The sequence below is a fragment of the Xiphophorus couchianus genome, chromosome 4, assembly GCF_001444195.1.
Source record: "Xiphophorus couchianus chromosome 4, X_couchianus-1.0, whole genome shotgun sequence".
NCBI classification, from domain to species: Eukaryota; Metazoa; Chordata; class Actinopteri; order Cyprinodontiformes; family Poeciliidae; genus Xiphophorus; species Xiphophorus couchianus.
In genome coordinates, this window is record NC_040231.1 from 11,853,881 (window position 1) to 11,869,882 (window position 16,002).

The 16,002-nt window shown below is 39.4% G+C and overlaps 1 protein-coding gene across 1 annotated transcript in view; it reads left to right on the plus strand.

Moving 5' to 3' along the window:
- The window catches only part of ush2a (Usher syndrome 2A (autosomal recessive, mild)), a 204,694-nt gene that overhangs the window by 185,990 nt on the left and 2,702 nt on the right, over positions 1-16,002 (plus strand). Inside the window, exons 77-93 of the mRNA XM_028013714.1 lie at positions 315-656; positions 1,211-1,572; positions 1,676-2,045; positions 2,264-2,545; positions 2,638-2,807; positions 3,402-3,729; positions 7,804-8,013; positions 8,138-8,230; positions 9,272-9,417; positions 9,499-9,617; positions 10,545-10,643; positions 10,734-10,910; positions 11,590-11,673; positions 11,780-11,921; positions 12,030-12,117; positions 13,479-13,544; positions 15,305-15,502. Coding sequence (XP_027869515.1) covers positions 315-656; positions 1,211-1,572; positions 1,676-2,045; positions 2,264-2,545; positions 2,638-2,807; positions 3,402-3,729; positions 7,804-8,013; positions 8,138-8,230; positions 9,272-9,417; positions 9,499-9,617; positions 10,545-10,643; positions 10,734-10,910; positions 11,590-11,673; positions 11,780-11,921; positions 12,030-12,117; positions 13,479-13,544; positions 15,305-15,502 — 3,276 coding nt within the window. The remainder of the gene's footprint in view (positions 1-314; positions 657-1,210; positions 1,573-1,675; positions 2,046-2,263; positions 2,546-2,637; positions 2,808-3,401; positions 3,730-7,803; positions 8,014-8,137; positions 8,231-9,271; positions 9,418-9,498; positions 9,618-10,544; positions 10,644-10,733; positions 10,911-11,589; positions 11,674-11,779; positions 11,922-12,029; positions 12,118-13,478; positions 13,545-15,304; positions 15,503-16,002) is intronic.

The window sequence follows — 16,002 nt, forward strand, 5'->3', positions numbered from 1 at the left end:
GGAAGTACCTTTAAGCAGTTTATTTATATTTATATATTGAAATATGGATTATTTTAACTATCTTATGTGAGACAAAATCACAGACTAAGAGTAGGGTGAAGGTCATCATAGCAGCAACATTTAGACGTTGTATTGGTTCTCCTTTGTCGTTTATTATAGCTGATATTTTTGACATGTTTTTATTAAATCTGCAAGTACTTTAGCAATACAACAAACACATCGTGAATGGTAGAAAAAATTCATACAAAACCTTGTCTGCAGTGTCCCATCTGCAAAGTTTCTAACTGTCTTCTTTCCCATATCCGTCCATCCAGATGTATAATCTGTACAGTGAGGAGAACCTGGAGTTCAGCGGGCTTTCAAGGAGTTTCCTGTTTCGTCGTTTGGAGCCATGGACTGTTTACTCTCTGACTCTTGAAGCCTGTACTGCAGCAGGCTGCACGCTCAGCCCTCCTCAGCACATCACCACTGCAGCTGCCCCACCGGCTTCCCAGCTGCCCCCTAGGCCTCTTTCTGTCGGCGCTGATCGGGTGTCGCTCACCTGGGATCCTCCATCACAACCCAATGGACCAATTGGAGAATATTCTCTGCTTGGAAGGAGTTTGGAGGAGAGGGGAAAGCTACGAAATAATGAAGAGGATACTGATGGAGGAAAGGTAGAAGAAATATTGGTTGTAGTTAAATATACTGCAGTAAGCAATTAGTCAATTAATCGCATGATGTATTTAAAATAGCTAGATTATTTTCATTCCCATGAATGAAAATATGTTTTGAAGGGCAATGTTGTTTACAGAATCATCTGATCTCTTTTATTTATGGTTTTGATTATCTATTTTCTGTTTTATTTGGTTGTTGGTGTTTTAAAATGAATGTTTATTGAGTTTTGAGAAAACTAACTTGCATTATTAAGCCATTATCAAAATTTTACTTGACAATTGTCTCAAAGCAACAATATTGTTGTTTCTCTCAATAAGTATTAGTATCAGTCAGTAAAATTTGTTAGCATGACAGGCCTAATGGTGACAAGCCACAACATTCAACTTAAAGGTTTCCTGAAGGAATATCTTAGGGTTTTGATTTAACTCTCATAGTTAATAACAATGCAGTTCCACCTAGAAGAACATGCTTTTGTAAAGTTTATTTCTGTTTCAAATAGAATTTAATTCTTAACTTAAACGCCTACCTTTATCATCAATCATGTCTCCTACAGGTGCTCTTCACAGGATTATCCCCACAGGAAGCTGAAGATCTCTCCTACACAGTAACTGGTTTACGTCCCTGGACCCAGTACGAGTTCAGTGTCTGTACTCACAACCCGGCGGGACACACCTGCAGCCCCTGGGTCACTGTAACAACCAGACAAGCCTCTCCTCGTGGTCTAGCCTCTCCGACAGTGAGACACGTCCATGGTCGGCCCAGTGAGGTGGTGGTGTCCTGGACTCCTCCGTTGGAGCCAAATGGGGTTCTGCAATCCTACAGGATGCAGAGAAATAATGTCAACTTCAAGTTCAGTTTTGATCCAACTATCTTGACCTACATAGACGAAGACCTGCACCCATTTTCAACATATAGGTATTAAGTGTTTTTTGTTTCCATTAATGTATCTCTCATCATATGTGCAGATAAAATAAGCCAAGAAAAATAAACAAAAAAGCTTTAATTTATTCTCTCATAGCTATTCAGTGACAGCCTGCACCTCGGAGGGATGTACAACCAGCCCCCAGACCAAAATAACAACGCTAGAGGCCCCACCCGAGATGGTGGAACCCCCCACCGTGAATGCCATAACCTCTCATCATATAAACGTTTCATGGAGTAAACCTCTGATGCAGAACGGACAGGTGACAGAATATGTGCTGAAACTGAACAACAAAGAGGCGTATCGTGGAAGAGACCTCAATGCAGCACTGTCATATCTGCAGCCACATACATCCTATCAACTGGTTCTCTTGGCATGTACTAGAGGCGGCTGCACTGCAAGCAGCACAAAAACCGTAGTTACTGAGGAAGCTCCCCCGACTCACCTGGCTGCCCCAACTCTTAAGGTGCTTTTTAAAATCTCTAACTTGAAATTGAAACCAATTTTTTAGTCAGTGAATTATTGAAAAATCATTGAAAAATCTGTATGAAGGAGAGAATAAACATAATGTTCAATTGCGAATTAGTTTTTTTGTGCAATATAAAGAACCTTTTATTGATTTCTTGTTACTTAATTATTACCTATCGACCCTGTTTAATGTATTTTTCTTCAACTACATTTCAGGTTACTGGCCCAGAGTCAATTGAGATTACGTGGAGACCCCCCAATCATCCTAATGGGATCATCACCGGATACGAGCTGCACAGAGATGGTGAAGTTATCTACATCGGCAGAGACATGCATTATCATGACTTCACTCTCATACCAAGTATGGAGTACAGCTATGTTGTCAGAGCCAACAATAGCAAAGGAGCTGTCAGCAGCGAAGTAGCCACAGCAAAGACTCATCAATCAGCCCCGTCTGGTGTAGGTTTCCCAACACTGACATCACTGGAGGCAACCCAGGTGGGTCAATCTTTTTTAAGCGACTCCAAATCAAGAGCTCTAGAAGTTGTGGTTGAACATTTTTGACGCTGTTTTGTTGTTTTTCTTACCAGGTCGGAGTAGAGTGGCAGACGCCAGCTCGTCCTAATGGAGACATTGTGAGCTACTCCGTGTATCTGAGAGATCCAGTCCATCTTAACATCACCAGTTCTGTCTTCACTCCAGAGGACAGCGCCTTTTTTGACAAACGAATCATTCTGCATGGGTTGGGTCCCTACCATAGGTCAGTCTGAGTGGATTTCAGTCAGTGATTCCACCTTTTCTTCCGGTCTCCAACAGATGACGTCAGGGCTTTAATTTTGGTCAAGGACCTTTGTTCAAATGCACAGCTTTTGTCCACACAGGCTTTGTGCAGGTGAAAATTTATTTGGGCCTACCCCTTGAATGTTTTTGTCCCATAAACAGCTAAATCTTGGGCCTGGGCAATGATGGTTAATTGCAAGAGGCCTGGTATGTTCAGCTTGATGATTCAATCATTTTCACAGGCAGAAAGACTTTTTTTACCTTTGCTATCAGGGGTGAAGAGGAAACCACATAAAAGCCATATTTACGCACTTATTCTGGTGTATCATTTTCAAACTGCTTCACATTTGTGCACTACTTTGTGCTGGCCACATTACATCCCCCATTTGTGGGTGTAATGCTACAAATGTGGAAAACTTTGCAAGATGGGATTCACATATCAAAGAGACAAGTCAAGAAAAAGCATTTTTCTTTAAATGTGTCTGATTTAATCTATTATTGGACATTTTTCTTTTAAAGAAATTTCCCATGTACATTCCTTCTCTTAAAAGTCTATATATTTTAATCTCTGTAGGTATGAAGTGAGGGTAGAGGCTTGCACAGAACTGGGCTGTTCCTCCAGTGACTGGTCCTCCATTCTCACACTGGAGGCTCCCCCTGCTGGTCAGCCGGCGCCACTCTTAGATCTCACCTCTGACCCCCATACTGGCCTGCAGACGAGCTTTCTTCTCACCTGGTCTCCCCCGGGTCAGTCGAATGGTAGGATCCTACATTACGAGGTGCACCGCAGGCAGAATTTCTCGGAAACAGACAAGACGAGTTCAGCAACAGTTGTTTACAGGAATGTCTCTGCATCATTCAAAGATGGCGGACTCCAGCCTTACACAGCATACCAGTACCAGGTAAGATGAAAGGTGCATTTTGAAAAGTTTTATCTGTAAAAGAAAAGCAATCTAGGTGATTAACCTAAACTAGTACTGAAAGACTATTTGTGTGGATAATTGGGTCCAGGTTAGACACCCCCAAAAATACAGGCTGCAACAGAAATGTAAACACTTTTTGACACAAAACAGAGTAAATTCAGTGTGAGCCTCATTGTAAACAGGACTGTGAGGTTTTGCAGTAAAATTTATTTTAAACACCTCTTCCTAAATACAATAACATCATGCTACAGCACCATGTTACCCAGCACCTATTATCCCCAACAATCACAAACACACTAACACACATTCACATAACTAATCAGACAGGTGTTAAATGGAGCACTCCATAATCATGCTGTTGTGCTTGTGCATTGGCACACTAATTGACAGGTTAGCCCTTTGGAAGCAACAATAACATTAGCATTCCTGCCTGTCAGACGTATGAGCCGAGGCCAGAGAACGGATGTAATTGATTGAGTTTGCCTGATTGTGGTGCCGTCTTTATTTACGAGACTTCTAATTTATGACATAAGAAGGGAGTGAAGGAGGAGCTTTGGGAGATGACGAGTGGGCAACGGAGCCATTAATCACTGGGTCCTCTGAGCACCCCACTTCCTGATTACCAGCCAGCCAATCGAATTAACTGTCAGCCTGCTTGGTAACAGAGCTCGTATTGGAAAGACCTTTTAATGGTGACCGCTACATGTCCCTGGAGAATTTGGCAGTGGAGAGAGGATTGAAGTGGTTGGACAACATGCTATGTGTAAGTTGGTGATGATCATATACAGTTCAGGAAACAAATTTTCTACCAAAAAGTTTTCCTCCAACCACTTTATCTCGCTTCTGTTTTCTGTCTCTTTATCCGTTTTATTTCCATTAGCGTATCTAGCTGTTCACTCACCCATCCACCTGTTTTTAATTCTGTGTTGATGTCTGGCCGCTGCACTTTCTCTGCATGTGCTTCAAGCGTACACAAGGACGAGTCAGTTCAGTGTAGCACACCACAGCTCGTAGAGAGAAATCATATTAGGCTAATTACACTGGGTCATAAGCTCCTATTGACAGCTTTATGCGTGCTTTTAATTACTGCCCACTTTCACACAACTTAGCCCCTTCACCCCAAGTAGATGCACCCGCCAAGTTATTGTGTCGGCCTATCAGAGCACTAAAACCGAGCCTGCTGTCCCGCCATCCAATAAAAATGCTCAAATCCTGCCTGGAAATGTACTGAAGTCGTTTGTTGCCATGGCGGCTCTTTTGCTGCCGTGGCAGCTTGCAGGATATATTTTTATTTTGTGTCTAACAAGCCAAATCATGGCCCAATAGGAGGCAAGAAGACAAGAGTGGAGAAAAGGCTGTAAAAAGTTTGTAGATGATATAAGGACGAAGGCATGAGCTGTACCTTTTTAACACTGGATCAAGGGCGAGGTGATGTGGGCTGACTTTAAATTTTAACATTTATTCCCTGTTCTGACTATGTGGCACAAACTTTTTATTATCACTCAAAGTCGTAAGTGGTCTTAACTTTGTTGCTATGGAGAAGAACATAGATGTTGCTGGGTAAAAATGTGTCATTCTTAACCAGTTTTGTTTCTTTCTGAATTCACACTGATGAGTTAATTCAAGCTAAGTGGAAAAAGACGCAACTTGGATATTATATTGTATGTGCAGTGAGATCTGTTGTTTTTCTAAATGAGTAATTAATTACAATAATGGTTATGGTGGTAGATGAGTTTAGCATTGAACTTCACAGACAAGAACTAACTGTTCACAGAAAGAAAAAATATGTACGAATTCATGTTCTCATTTAATTGTGAAAATATAACTTTTGGTCAGATGAGACCATTATGAAACACAGTAGTGGCTACGTCATTAACAGGGATGCGTACAGCAGGAAAACAAGACTTCTGACTCGGTGGACATTCACTTTTCAGCTGAAAGCGATGACAAACATTTAAACCAGAGCAGCAATGGAATGGCATAAATCAGCACTTTCATGTGTTGGAAAGGTCCAGTCAAGATCCACACCTAATCCCAGTTAAGAATCTGACTGGTCCTATGCTATTTTGTGAACAGAGAATGGAGAAAACTTCTGTTTCTGGATGTGCAAAACTGGTAGAGACATTTCCTGATAGACTTAAATTTTGACTCAGTGGCTGAATATAAATGCATGCAAAACATTTCAGATTTATATTTGTTGAAAGCAGTTCACTATTCTTTTTTTTCTTCTGACAAAATATGAAATAGGTTTGCAATGCACTACACTTTTCATCTGATTTTGTGCTGTGGATCAGTGAGCAAAACAGTTATCTTTTAAATTGTAAGGTTGTTGGTTCACTTCCAGCCACATGTCTGGGCAATTGGTACTTAACCCTAAGGTGTATTAATGTGTGTGCATGTGGCTTTAGTGTAAGTTGCTTTGAGTGGTCAACATTACTGGAAAAACTCTATACAAGTTCACCAGTCCATAATAATTTGAGAACTATTTCCTAAACTTTTAAATTGTTAGAAAAATTTAATTGTAGATTAATCTTACTATTATCCTACCAATGCTGCCTTTAAGTTTCAGATGAAAAGATGCTTAGGTTCTTTCAGGCAAAACAATATGTTAACATGAACAGTTTTGATCACTTTCACCATGAACATCATAGCATCTAAATATTTATTCAATATGTAACTAAAATCTCAGAGTTGTTTTTTTTCCCTTATTTTGCACAAAGAACCACCTCAGTACATTATTTCTACAGCCAATATGGATAAATATAATAAAAAGCCTCTTTACTCTGTTGATGTAAATAATATATTTCTTTAAAAAGTGATTGTGTCTCTGTTAAAAGCTACAAACGGGAGCCATTTTGTTTCACTCTGTGTATTACTATTGTTGAACTATGAAAACTGACCTTAAATGAGGCAAGTCCTCGAGATATTTCATCTTTGATGAAGAGGTCACATCAAAGAGGTCTTTGATGAATTGTCCGTTCATTCTTGGAATAATCTGATAGACCTGCTCCTCATTTAAAGTTTCACCACAGTTCCATGTTTTCTCTAACTGAATAATGGCTCTCACTGTAGTTCACTGGAATCCCAAAGTTTTAGAAACTACTCTGTAACACTTTCCAGATTGACAGATATCAGTAAGTGTGTTTCTCATCTCAAATTACTTTAGCATGGGACATGATGTGTTGCTTTTGGAGATCATTTGACCTTTTCAAATAAAAAATTTAAATGGAAAATGCATTTTCAATTGCACACATTGGAATCCCTTAAAGCTAATAAGTAATACATTATCACTCTGGTTTCACAACATGTATCTTGCTTCTCCTGCTTGCATCTTCACATCTTTTCATCCTTCCCTCCTCCTCTCAATCTCAAGTCTCTCCATCTTCTGCTCTTCTTTCCCCTCTCCCTCCTCAGTCCATCTGTGCTGTCACTTAGATCAATCAGTCTGATTGATTACGGCCTAATTGACTATTATTGAGGTTAATTCAACTCTTAACACACACACACAAGCATATGCATACACTCGCAAATCTCGCCTTCATAGCCACAAACAACAAACCGTGCACACATGCACACATTTTCAACACTAAAGCTCAAAGCCATCCATCTGCCTTCTGCACTACTTCTGACAGGCTACAGATGACTTACACATGCAAATCTCCACCCCGCCTGACCCTGCGCTGTGTACACCCTCTAATTATATCCAACACAAGCACACAAATAAGATTACTGTGTATGTGTGTGAATAACTCCTTGATGAAGGTGAAAAGTAATTGTCATGCAGATATGTTAGTATTGGGATGCATGGTGAAAAGGTTTTGCTCTCACTCCTGATGGTAGTTCTGATGGATGGTCCATCAAATTGACTCGCACTCGTCTGTTGGTCAGGTGAATATTGGTTAATTAAGCGAAGCCTTCCTCGGTAAGACTTCATAAAGTGTGTTTTAAATGCCGACGATAGGGCTGGGCAGTAGTTAATATCGCATATTACCTCTCGTTTTTTTATGTGGTTTGATCACATTGTTGAGCGATTGCGTGGTTTGTGACCAACAGGTGTGGGCTGTAAATTCAGCTGGTTATGCTTCCAGTCGATGGGTCAGTGGGAGAACTGGACCTGCCCCGCCTCAGGGCATCGGGCTTCCCATTTTCCTAGATGTTTCAGCAACCTCAGCAGCCGTGAACATCCACCCTCCTGCTCAACCCAATGGGATCGTGAGCCTCTTCAGAGTGTTCTCATTGGACCGCAACAACATCACTACTCTGGTAGCTACTGGATTAAACCTTTCACTTATTAGAATTGCATCTTTCACCTTTCGCAAACAACAGTTTTCATTATTAAAAATTCAAAAAACCTCCACCTCATCCTGCTGCTTTTCTTTTCCTGCAGCTCTCAGAAGGCACGTCCCATCAACAGACACTCCATGGTTTACATCCTTACACTCGGTACTTGGTGGGAATTGAGGCTTGCACTTGTTATCAGGTAAATATTATACTACTTGAAGAGAAAAAGTTAATATATGTGGATGCATCTGAATAAATTACATTTTTTAAAAACTTTTTATTAAGTTGATATTTCAATTTAGGTAGTGAAATCCCATATAGATTTATTACACACAGAGTGATGCATGTTAAGTATTTACTTCTGTTAGTTTAGATTATCATGACTCTAAGCTCAATTTGTTAGTAAATTAGGATGTCATATAAAACAAACTAAATATTTCTGATATAGAAATAACAGCTTATTAAATTGAATATTTGGTCAGGGCTTCTTTTGCATCACTGCAGCATTGAGGAGATCAACTTAGAGTCCTGCTGAGGAAATAGAGTTGCTTTGATAGCGACCTTCTTCTCATCTGCACTGTTGGGACTCTTATTTCTCATCTTCCTCTTTACCTCTTCCCCATGAAGCACTCCAATATTTCCTGGTTAACAGCTGAGCTGGTTTTGAGCTTGATAAATCACAGTGTACCAACACATCAGATGACATGGCTCCGTAAATCCTAGTGACTGTGGAAACCCATGTGGCCTCAAACAACTTTTGCTGTCCTTGTTGCTTGTGGACATTTTTCTACAGCCTTTTCTTTCCCCTCAATTGTGCATTAATACCCTTGGATGCAGAATTTGAACAGTTAGTTTTTTTTATAGTGAGTTTATGTGGTTTACCCTCCTTGTGCAGGAGTCATTGTCTTCTGCACCGTTATGAAAAAAGCAATTTTTCACATGTTCATGTAGACCTTAACATAAACACGACAGATAATCTATATTAAAAAATTATTTTTTATTGGTCTTGTGTAAAATTCAGATTTTCTGATTAACATAATCTTTGGTTTTTATTACCTGTAAGCCATAGTCAAAAAAAAAAAATGCTTGAAAAATACCCCTCTGTTTTTGATCAATATTTTGATTATTATTAATTAAATCAAGTAACTTTTTGATGATATTCTAATTGACTGAGATGCTCCTGTATGGTCCACTTTCGTGACACTAGTTGTAGCTTTGCTTCTCTTTGAACAATTCTCAGTGTTGTAGCCGGGGTCCAGTGAGGGAGCTCCACACCCTCGCTGCCCCCCCAGATGACCAGCATCCCCCTCGTCTCCTCACCCTGACGTCCCGCTCAGTCCAGATGGAATGGGACGAACCGACGGCGCCAAATGGAGTCATTGACAGGTGAGGAAAACTCTTAGAGTGCACATAGCTCAGAAATCAAACACACCTCTAATCTCACTCAGTGTCTGTGTGTGTGTCCAGCTGTGAGCTTCATATCAGGACATCCTGCCCTCAGCCCCCCCAGCCCGTACCGTTAGCCTGCACAGAGGGGCCAACAGAAATCTGTTTCTTTGGCAAACAGCGGAGCTATAATGTTACAGGTAATTCCATTATTATTACTTAAAGGTGACCCATTATGCTTCCTTAGTATAGGTCTATGAGCTGTACAAATCATTTTCATTATAATTTTTCATGAAATTATTCTAAGTTAAGGAGATTTCACTCTGCTCAGTTCTGCATATTTTGAGTTCCCTTCAGAATGAGCTGTTTTAGGACGTCTTGTCACTTTAAATCCAAATAAGTTGCTGCTGGCCACGCCCCCCAACTCAACGTTTACACTCGCACGGGAAAATGGCTGCAGACAGATGTGCAATTATACAACCGTACATCTTTGAAAAGTAGAAGTGGAGCCTCCTGCTCAACCAACACGTTTGCAGGAAGTAGTTTCTGGATGGCATGTCAACAACTAAACACTTGTCTTTACCAGCAGTCATTGGTCAGCTAGTTTTCAGCGGTAAAACCAGCTGACTAAATGTGCTGGAGGTTGCTTGGGTTTTTAAGTGATGGGCGGGGCTCAGCTGGGGTTGCTAGGTAATAGCGCAGCGCCCTCAATTGTGACTTAGCTCTCAGGAGATTTTTGAAACAGCTCATTTTCCAGACACCCAAAAATATAAACTTATTGGCAACAAAAAGCTGGGGGATTTTTTAAGCACTTCGACTGTTTTTAGGAGCAGCTGAAACCAAAATGGAAGGATAACAACCAAATGTGAATTTTTCATAGGTGTCCTCTAAAATATTTACTGTTTCCACACTTGCTTTACATTTTAAAGTAAAATCCCATGAAAATACTATTATGTTTATTATTTCTATTCTGTTCCTAATAACAGATCCCAGCAATTCTTAAGCTACCATCAATCTATAAATCTAAGAATATCAGGAGTCTGTTTACATCCCTGGAAATATAAATGCTGAAGTATGCATGTTTTCACTAAAATAAAACAGTAAAATTTCTGTATTTCACTGTGCAGGGCTCCAACCATACTCTGCCTATGAGCTGAGGGCTGCCTGCTTCAATAAGATGGGCAGCACTGCCTCCAACTGGACGGCCGTCAGCACACTCAGCGAACGTAACACATTTATTCAGTCCTCCTGAAGCCACAGCTAAGCAATTAAAAGAAGCAGTAAAATACAGTTTAAATGTGTTTGTCTCCCTGCAGCCCCCCAATATGTGTCTCCCTTCTCCGTGGACAGCAACTTGACCGTGATCTGGCTGGACTGGACGGACACCTTTTCCCTCAACGGGTTCCTGAAGGAGTTCACCGTGACCGAGAGCCAGCTCAGAGTTTACAGTGGCTTCTACAGCCACCTTCATATTCCACGCACCTCCCGGAAAAGTGAGGGCGCAAGCACCAAACACATTCACATGCTTTGTAGTAATGTGCACCTTCTGGAACACAATAATTCACAGGTTTTTCTTACATCAAAATTTTACTTTGATATTTTTTTTTTTTCAAAGCTTCAATATTCTAGACATGTCTCTGTGCATCAATTGAGAAAAATAATTAAGTTTGTCTTCTAATATTGAGTTTTTGCAGATTTATATATTTTTGTAGAGTCTATAACATTTAAAGCAAATAGTGAAAGCATCTTAAAAGCTTTGAGACTTTTAGAATTCATTAGCCACCGTTAGCCACTGAAAATCAAATTAAAAATATAAAAATAGACAACTCTTCTCAGGGAAAAATATATTTGTGTAATATAAAGAGCTTTTTCATGATAATTGAGAAGAATGTCAGTAAGTTTCGTTATGCCACTCTACAGTAACTGGATATTTTTGTTTGTTTGGAAGATAAAATGAAATATCTGCTAATGACACAACAGATGACATCCTCTGGTTTCCAGAATTGGGTTCAAGAGAGAGTGACTGTACATTAGATGTCCACTGCTTAGATTTCTGATTGCTCCTATTGTTGTTTTAAGTTGTGCAAACTCATGCAGAACAGTATATGTGTGTAATGTCATGAAATTTTAACTTGCTATATTTTCTGCTTTTTTCTTTGGATTGTTTTGTAGCTCTTTCCTTTCAGGTGACGTGTATCACAGACAGCGGCAGCGCCAGCACGCCCACCATCAGATACAACCCAACCACAGGCCTTGGTACCCTCTCTCCAGTGTCTTCCTAAACTACCTCGAATGTAGAAACAAAAACTAAAACTGCATGTGTTAGCATATTGACTGTTTTAACTCTTCATTTTCTGTGCAGGTCCTCTTGAGCCTGTTGATGGTGATAAACAGGGCATCAGCATTTCAGCCACTCCCATTTACTCTGAATTGTGGTTCATTCTGCTGTTTGTGCTGCTTGGTCTGTTCCTCCTTGCAATACTGATTGGTTTACTCCTAAAAAGGTATATTCATGTGAAGTGTTTATAGAATATATTTATTTTTTACTATTCATTTATCTTATTTAATAAAAAAAGAATCAAAAATAAATCAATTTTCTTTTTCCCATTTAGAACTTTGAGGAAGAATCCATCAGCCCGAGAGCGCCCTCCGCTGGTCATGCTTCAGAAGACCAGAAAGGCTGGAGGAGACACGTACAAGGTGAGGGGCAAAAAGAAGAGCAGCTCAGAAAAACAAGGTTTTAAAAGATTAACGGTAACTGTAAATAAAAAGGAAGAGAAGACCATCATGTAGAAGGTTCATACAGGTCAAACCAGGGGCTCTGTAACATTAATGACCAGGTTAACAACTGAAGCTGCTGGTGCCTCTCAGTTTAACAGAATGTCATCAAAAAGCTCTTTTGTTTTTGCAATTCAAATCAAACGTGAAACTTATGTGATGTACAGTTACATCAGATATTTCAAGTATTTTTTTTTTCATTTTAAAGATCATAGCTTGCTGCTAATTCAGAATGAACTTCAAGCCCCTTGAATTTTGTACATGTCCACTCTCCCTCAAAACGTTAGGACCTTGATGTGTAAATGAAATGCAATTAACAATTTACTTTCTTTTTTGCTTTCACCTGAGAAGAAGAGTTTGGAAGAATAGTTTTTCTATATCTAAAACTCAGATATACAAAAGTTTTATATCTGTTTCCACTCCAATCTTGCACATCCAGACCTTTTTTTTCTTGGCTCACCTGAGATGAGCTACAGTTGACCAAACTGTTGAATGGGCTTGGCTTTTCAATCCACTCATAACTCAGCTCACACCTGTTGCTTGTCCATCTTTCTTTACCTTATCTTTTCCTTCTAATCAACTTTGCATGAATCTACTTGGATTTAGCAATCACTTTCTTTATCGATGACGTTTTGTGACGTGAATGGACAACCAATGAGTCAGTGGTCTTGCCTGTGATTTTATTGGCTTATTTTTATAAGTTCTGCATAATAATAAATTGTTATGAGAAAATCATTTGCTTTTTTATTTCATATGAGCCACAATCATCAACATTGATAGAAATACATGCTTGAAATATTTCACTATGTGCAATAAATCTGTATAATAGGGGTTTCACTTTTAATATTTAAATCTGTTTTAGATAAGCCTTTAAGTTTCTGACATAAATCAGACTCAGCTCAGACTCCAATGAGACCAAACATTCAGCTTTCAGGACCCTCAAACATCTGCTTGGAGGGCTTCATGTATGTGCATATCCACATATCCATTGATTCCAGGAAACAGCTCTGTTAAATAGTATTACTATAATGACATGGCATTTTTTCTCTATAAAACTGTAATAAAGATAATATTGTGCTCTGAAGCAAAATGTTTTATCTGTAAAGTGTGTCACCTCAATGTGCTGGTTACTTTTTGTTCGTAAAGCAGCTTTTCTTTAAGGCGTATATTTTTGCTCTTTCTCCCCTCTTTTAATCTGTTTTTGTTTATCTTTTTTATATCTGTTTCCACTCCAATCTTGCGCTGCTCCCTCCATCCCGTCTAATCCTCAATCTTTTTCTCAGAGGCCCCGTCCTGAGCTGTGCTCTAAGCATCTTTCCGGCTCTTTGCTCCTCCTTGATCGCCCTACAGTAAGATAACTTCCCATCCTTTTTTCACTGCCAGACCCCTAAATGTTTATCTCACTGTCCCCCTGCAGTTTGACACTGTAGCAGACTGTGTTGAGATCAGCAACGTTATACTTAAAAGCTACACTATGTACGCAGAGGTATGGGAATGTGGATTTTGGTGGGTTACCCTCCTGCGCATGTACTCTGTGTTTGCATCTGCATGTTTCGTTTGTGCATGTGTGCATACCTCAGTCTTTCTCATGAAAACAGTGGTTTGGTTGTTGGGGTCACTGGGGGGTAAGAGACCAGTCTTTGAGCTTGTCTTTATATTTACACTGCATGTCAAAAAAAGTCACCACCTGGAGGGCAAGAGCTACCCACTGCATGATTATGTTAGTTATCTAACTCTCAACCATGCAGTGAGTATATTTTGATTTCTTAAACAGCCATGTTGGAAGATGCATCCACTGGTAGAGGAAAACATGTTGGTGATAAACAAGCGAAGGAGGTTGCCGAAGTTACTAAATTAGATCTAGAACGACCCTAGTGTCTCCTCTAGGATTTCTTTTAACTGTGATGGTGGGCTGTCCAACTGGCTATATTCATGTATATATATCTCATTTGTTTTACATTGTTTTATTATATAATTTAAAAAAAGAAAAACTTTATTCTGAAGGTGTAGCGGCTTTTATTTTGCCGTGGCGATCAATTACATGCAGAGGAAACCCTGCAGCGCATTAGCAGACACTGGAAGGATAGCGGAAATCCTTCTATCCACCAAGAAATGTGGTTTAAAATGAAGAGCACCCATGGTTAGTGATCACTTATACTTGATAAAGTGAAATAGTTAAAACAACAGAGCACACTACTATGACTAATGGTGAAAGTAAGAACATTTCCACAGGAACAATGTAAAGGGAATTCAAGTAATTTGGACCAAACAGCTGTGTAGTCTTAAGAAAACCACCAATCAGTGAGGCTAATATGAAAAATGTTTCAGTTTTCTATGGAGAATAGAGATTGGATTTTGGAGTGATGTAAGAAGGTCATGTGATTTGAAGAGTCCAAATTTACCCGGAGTGATGGCAGTCTGTGGTGGCAGCATTATGCTCTGGGTTGCTGCAGTGGGTCAGATTCAGGTTCAGCAACATTATCAGATCAGCTGATTACTTGAATATACTGTATTCAAGTAATACAGTATATTACAGTATATACAGGTTAGAGAGTCTTTGGGATGTACTTGACAAGAATGTGGACAGTAATCTGATTCATCAGTAATATAAGATGTTGGTGAAAAATGAAAACACTGGATGGAAATAAATGTTGTGATGTTGCAGAAGCTGATTTAAACAGTGCCACATTTTATGTTTGATGTAATCAAAGCTAAAATAGGTCCTACCAAGTATTAGAGTGTGTGACTTTTTCTGATATGGGACAGTGTGGCTTAAACTTTACACATGTAAATGGAACATTAATAGAATACTTTAGACATATTTTACATTATTGAATAGTTACAATCTAGAATGAAACTTTAATAAAGCTTAATTCTCAGTAGTTAATTCCCTGTAGTTCCCCCTGTTGGACTTTTCTGTCTGGAGTGAAAGATAAAGCATTTTCTACAACCAACTCAGTTTATATTCACATTTTGATTTCAAGAAGCAACAAATTCAGTATTTCTGTAGTTGTCATTTTATTATTAATTAATAAATATTAATTTATTATTAGTAAGTAAAAAATTATTTCAAACATGCGGTCACTCTTGTACTAACTGTACCTCACAGGGTCTGGCAGACACAAAGATTATTGGCAGCAGTTCGCGCTACAGCCCCATGTCTGTGCTGCGGGCTCCCAGTCAAACTGACCTGACTCAAGCCTATTCCCAGCATTCCCTGCACCGCAGCGTCAGTCAGCTGATCGACAGGAAGTCACTGATGGAGGAAGGATGCTGGGACAACCCACTGGGACATGATTCTGGACTGGTGAGGACAGACATGCGTTTGTTTGTTGTTGACCGTCTCTGATAAGAGTTTCAGAATCGACTTATTCTGCTTGATTTCATAGATTATAATTTCCCAGTTTGCTCACTTTTACTTCCTGTTGCATTCAGGGCCTTTTCAAAAGGTTTGTACAACTGCAAGCTTCCATTTGTTTGTGGGAGATTTTATGTGATAAACCAACACATCGTCGAATGAAAATCTATGCATTTTTTTTACTCCGGTACCCCTTAATAAAATCTAGTTTATCCAAAGTCACTTCTTTGTAGAACCACCTTTTCTGAAAATACAGCTCCGTATCGTTTGGAGTAATCATCACCACAGCATAATGCTGCCACCACAGGGTTTGTGCGTCAAGATCAGAAAATTAATTTATGTTTAATTCTATCAGTGCATCTTCTTCCACATATTTACTATGGAAGAGCAATTTATACCTTTTTTTGCTACTCTTCCTTAGTCCTCTCTGCAAACAGTGTAAGAGGACA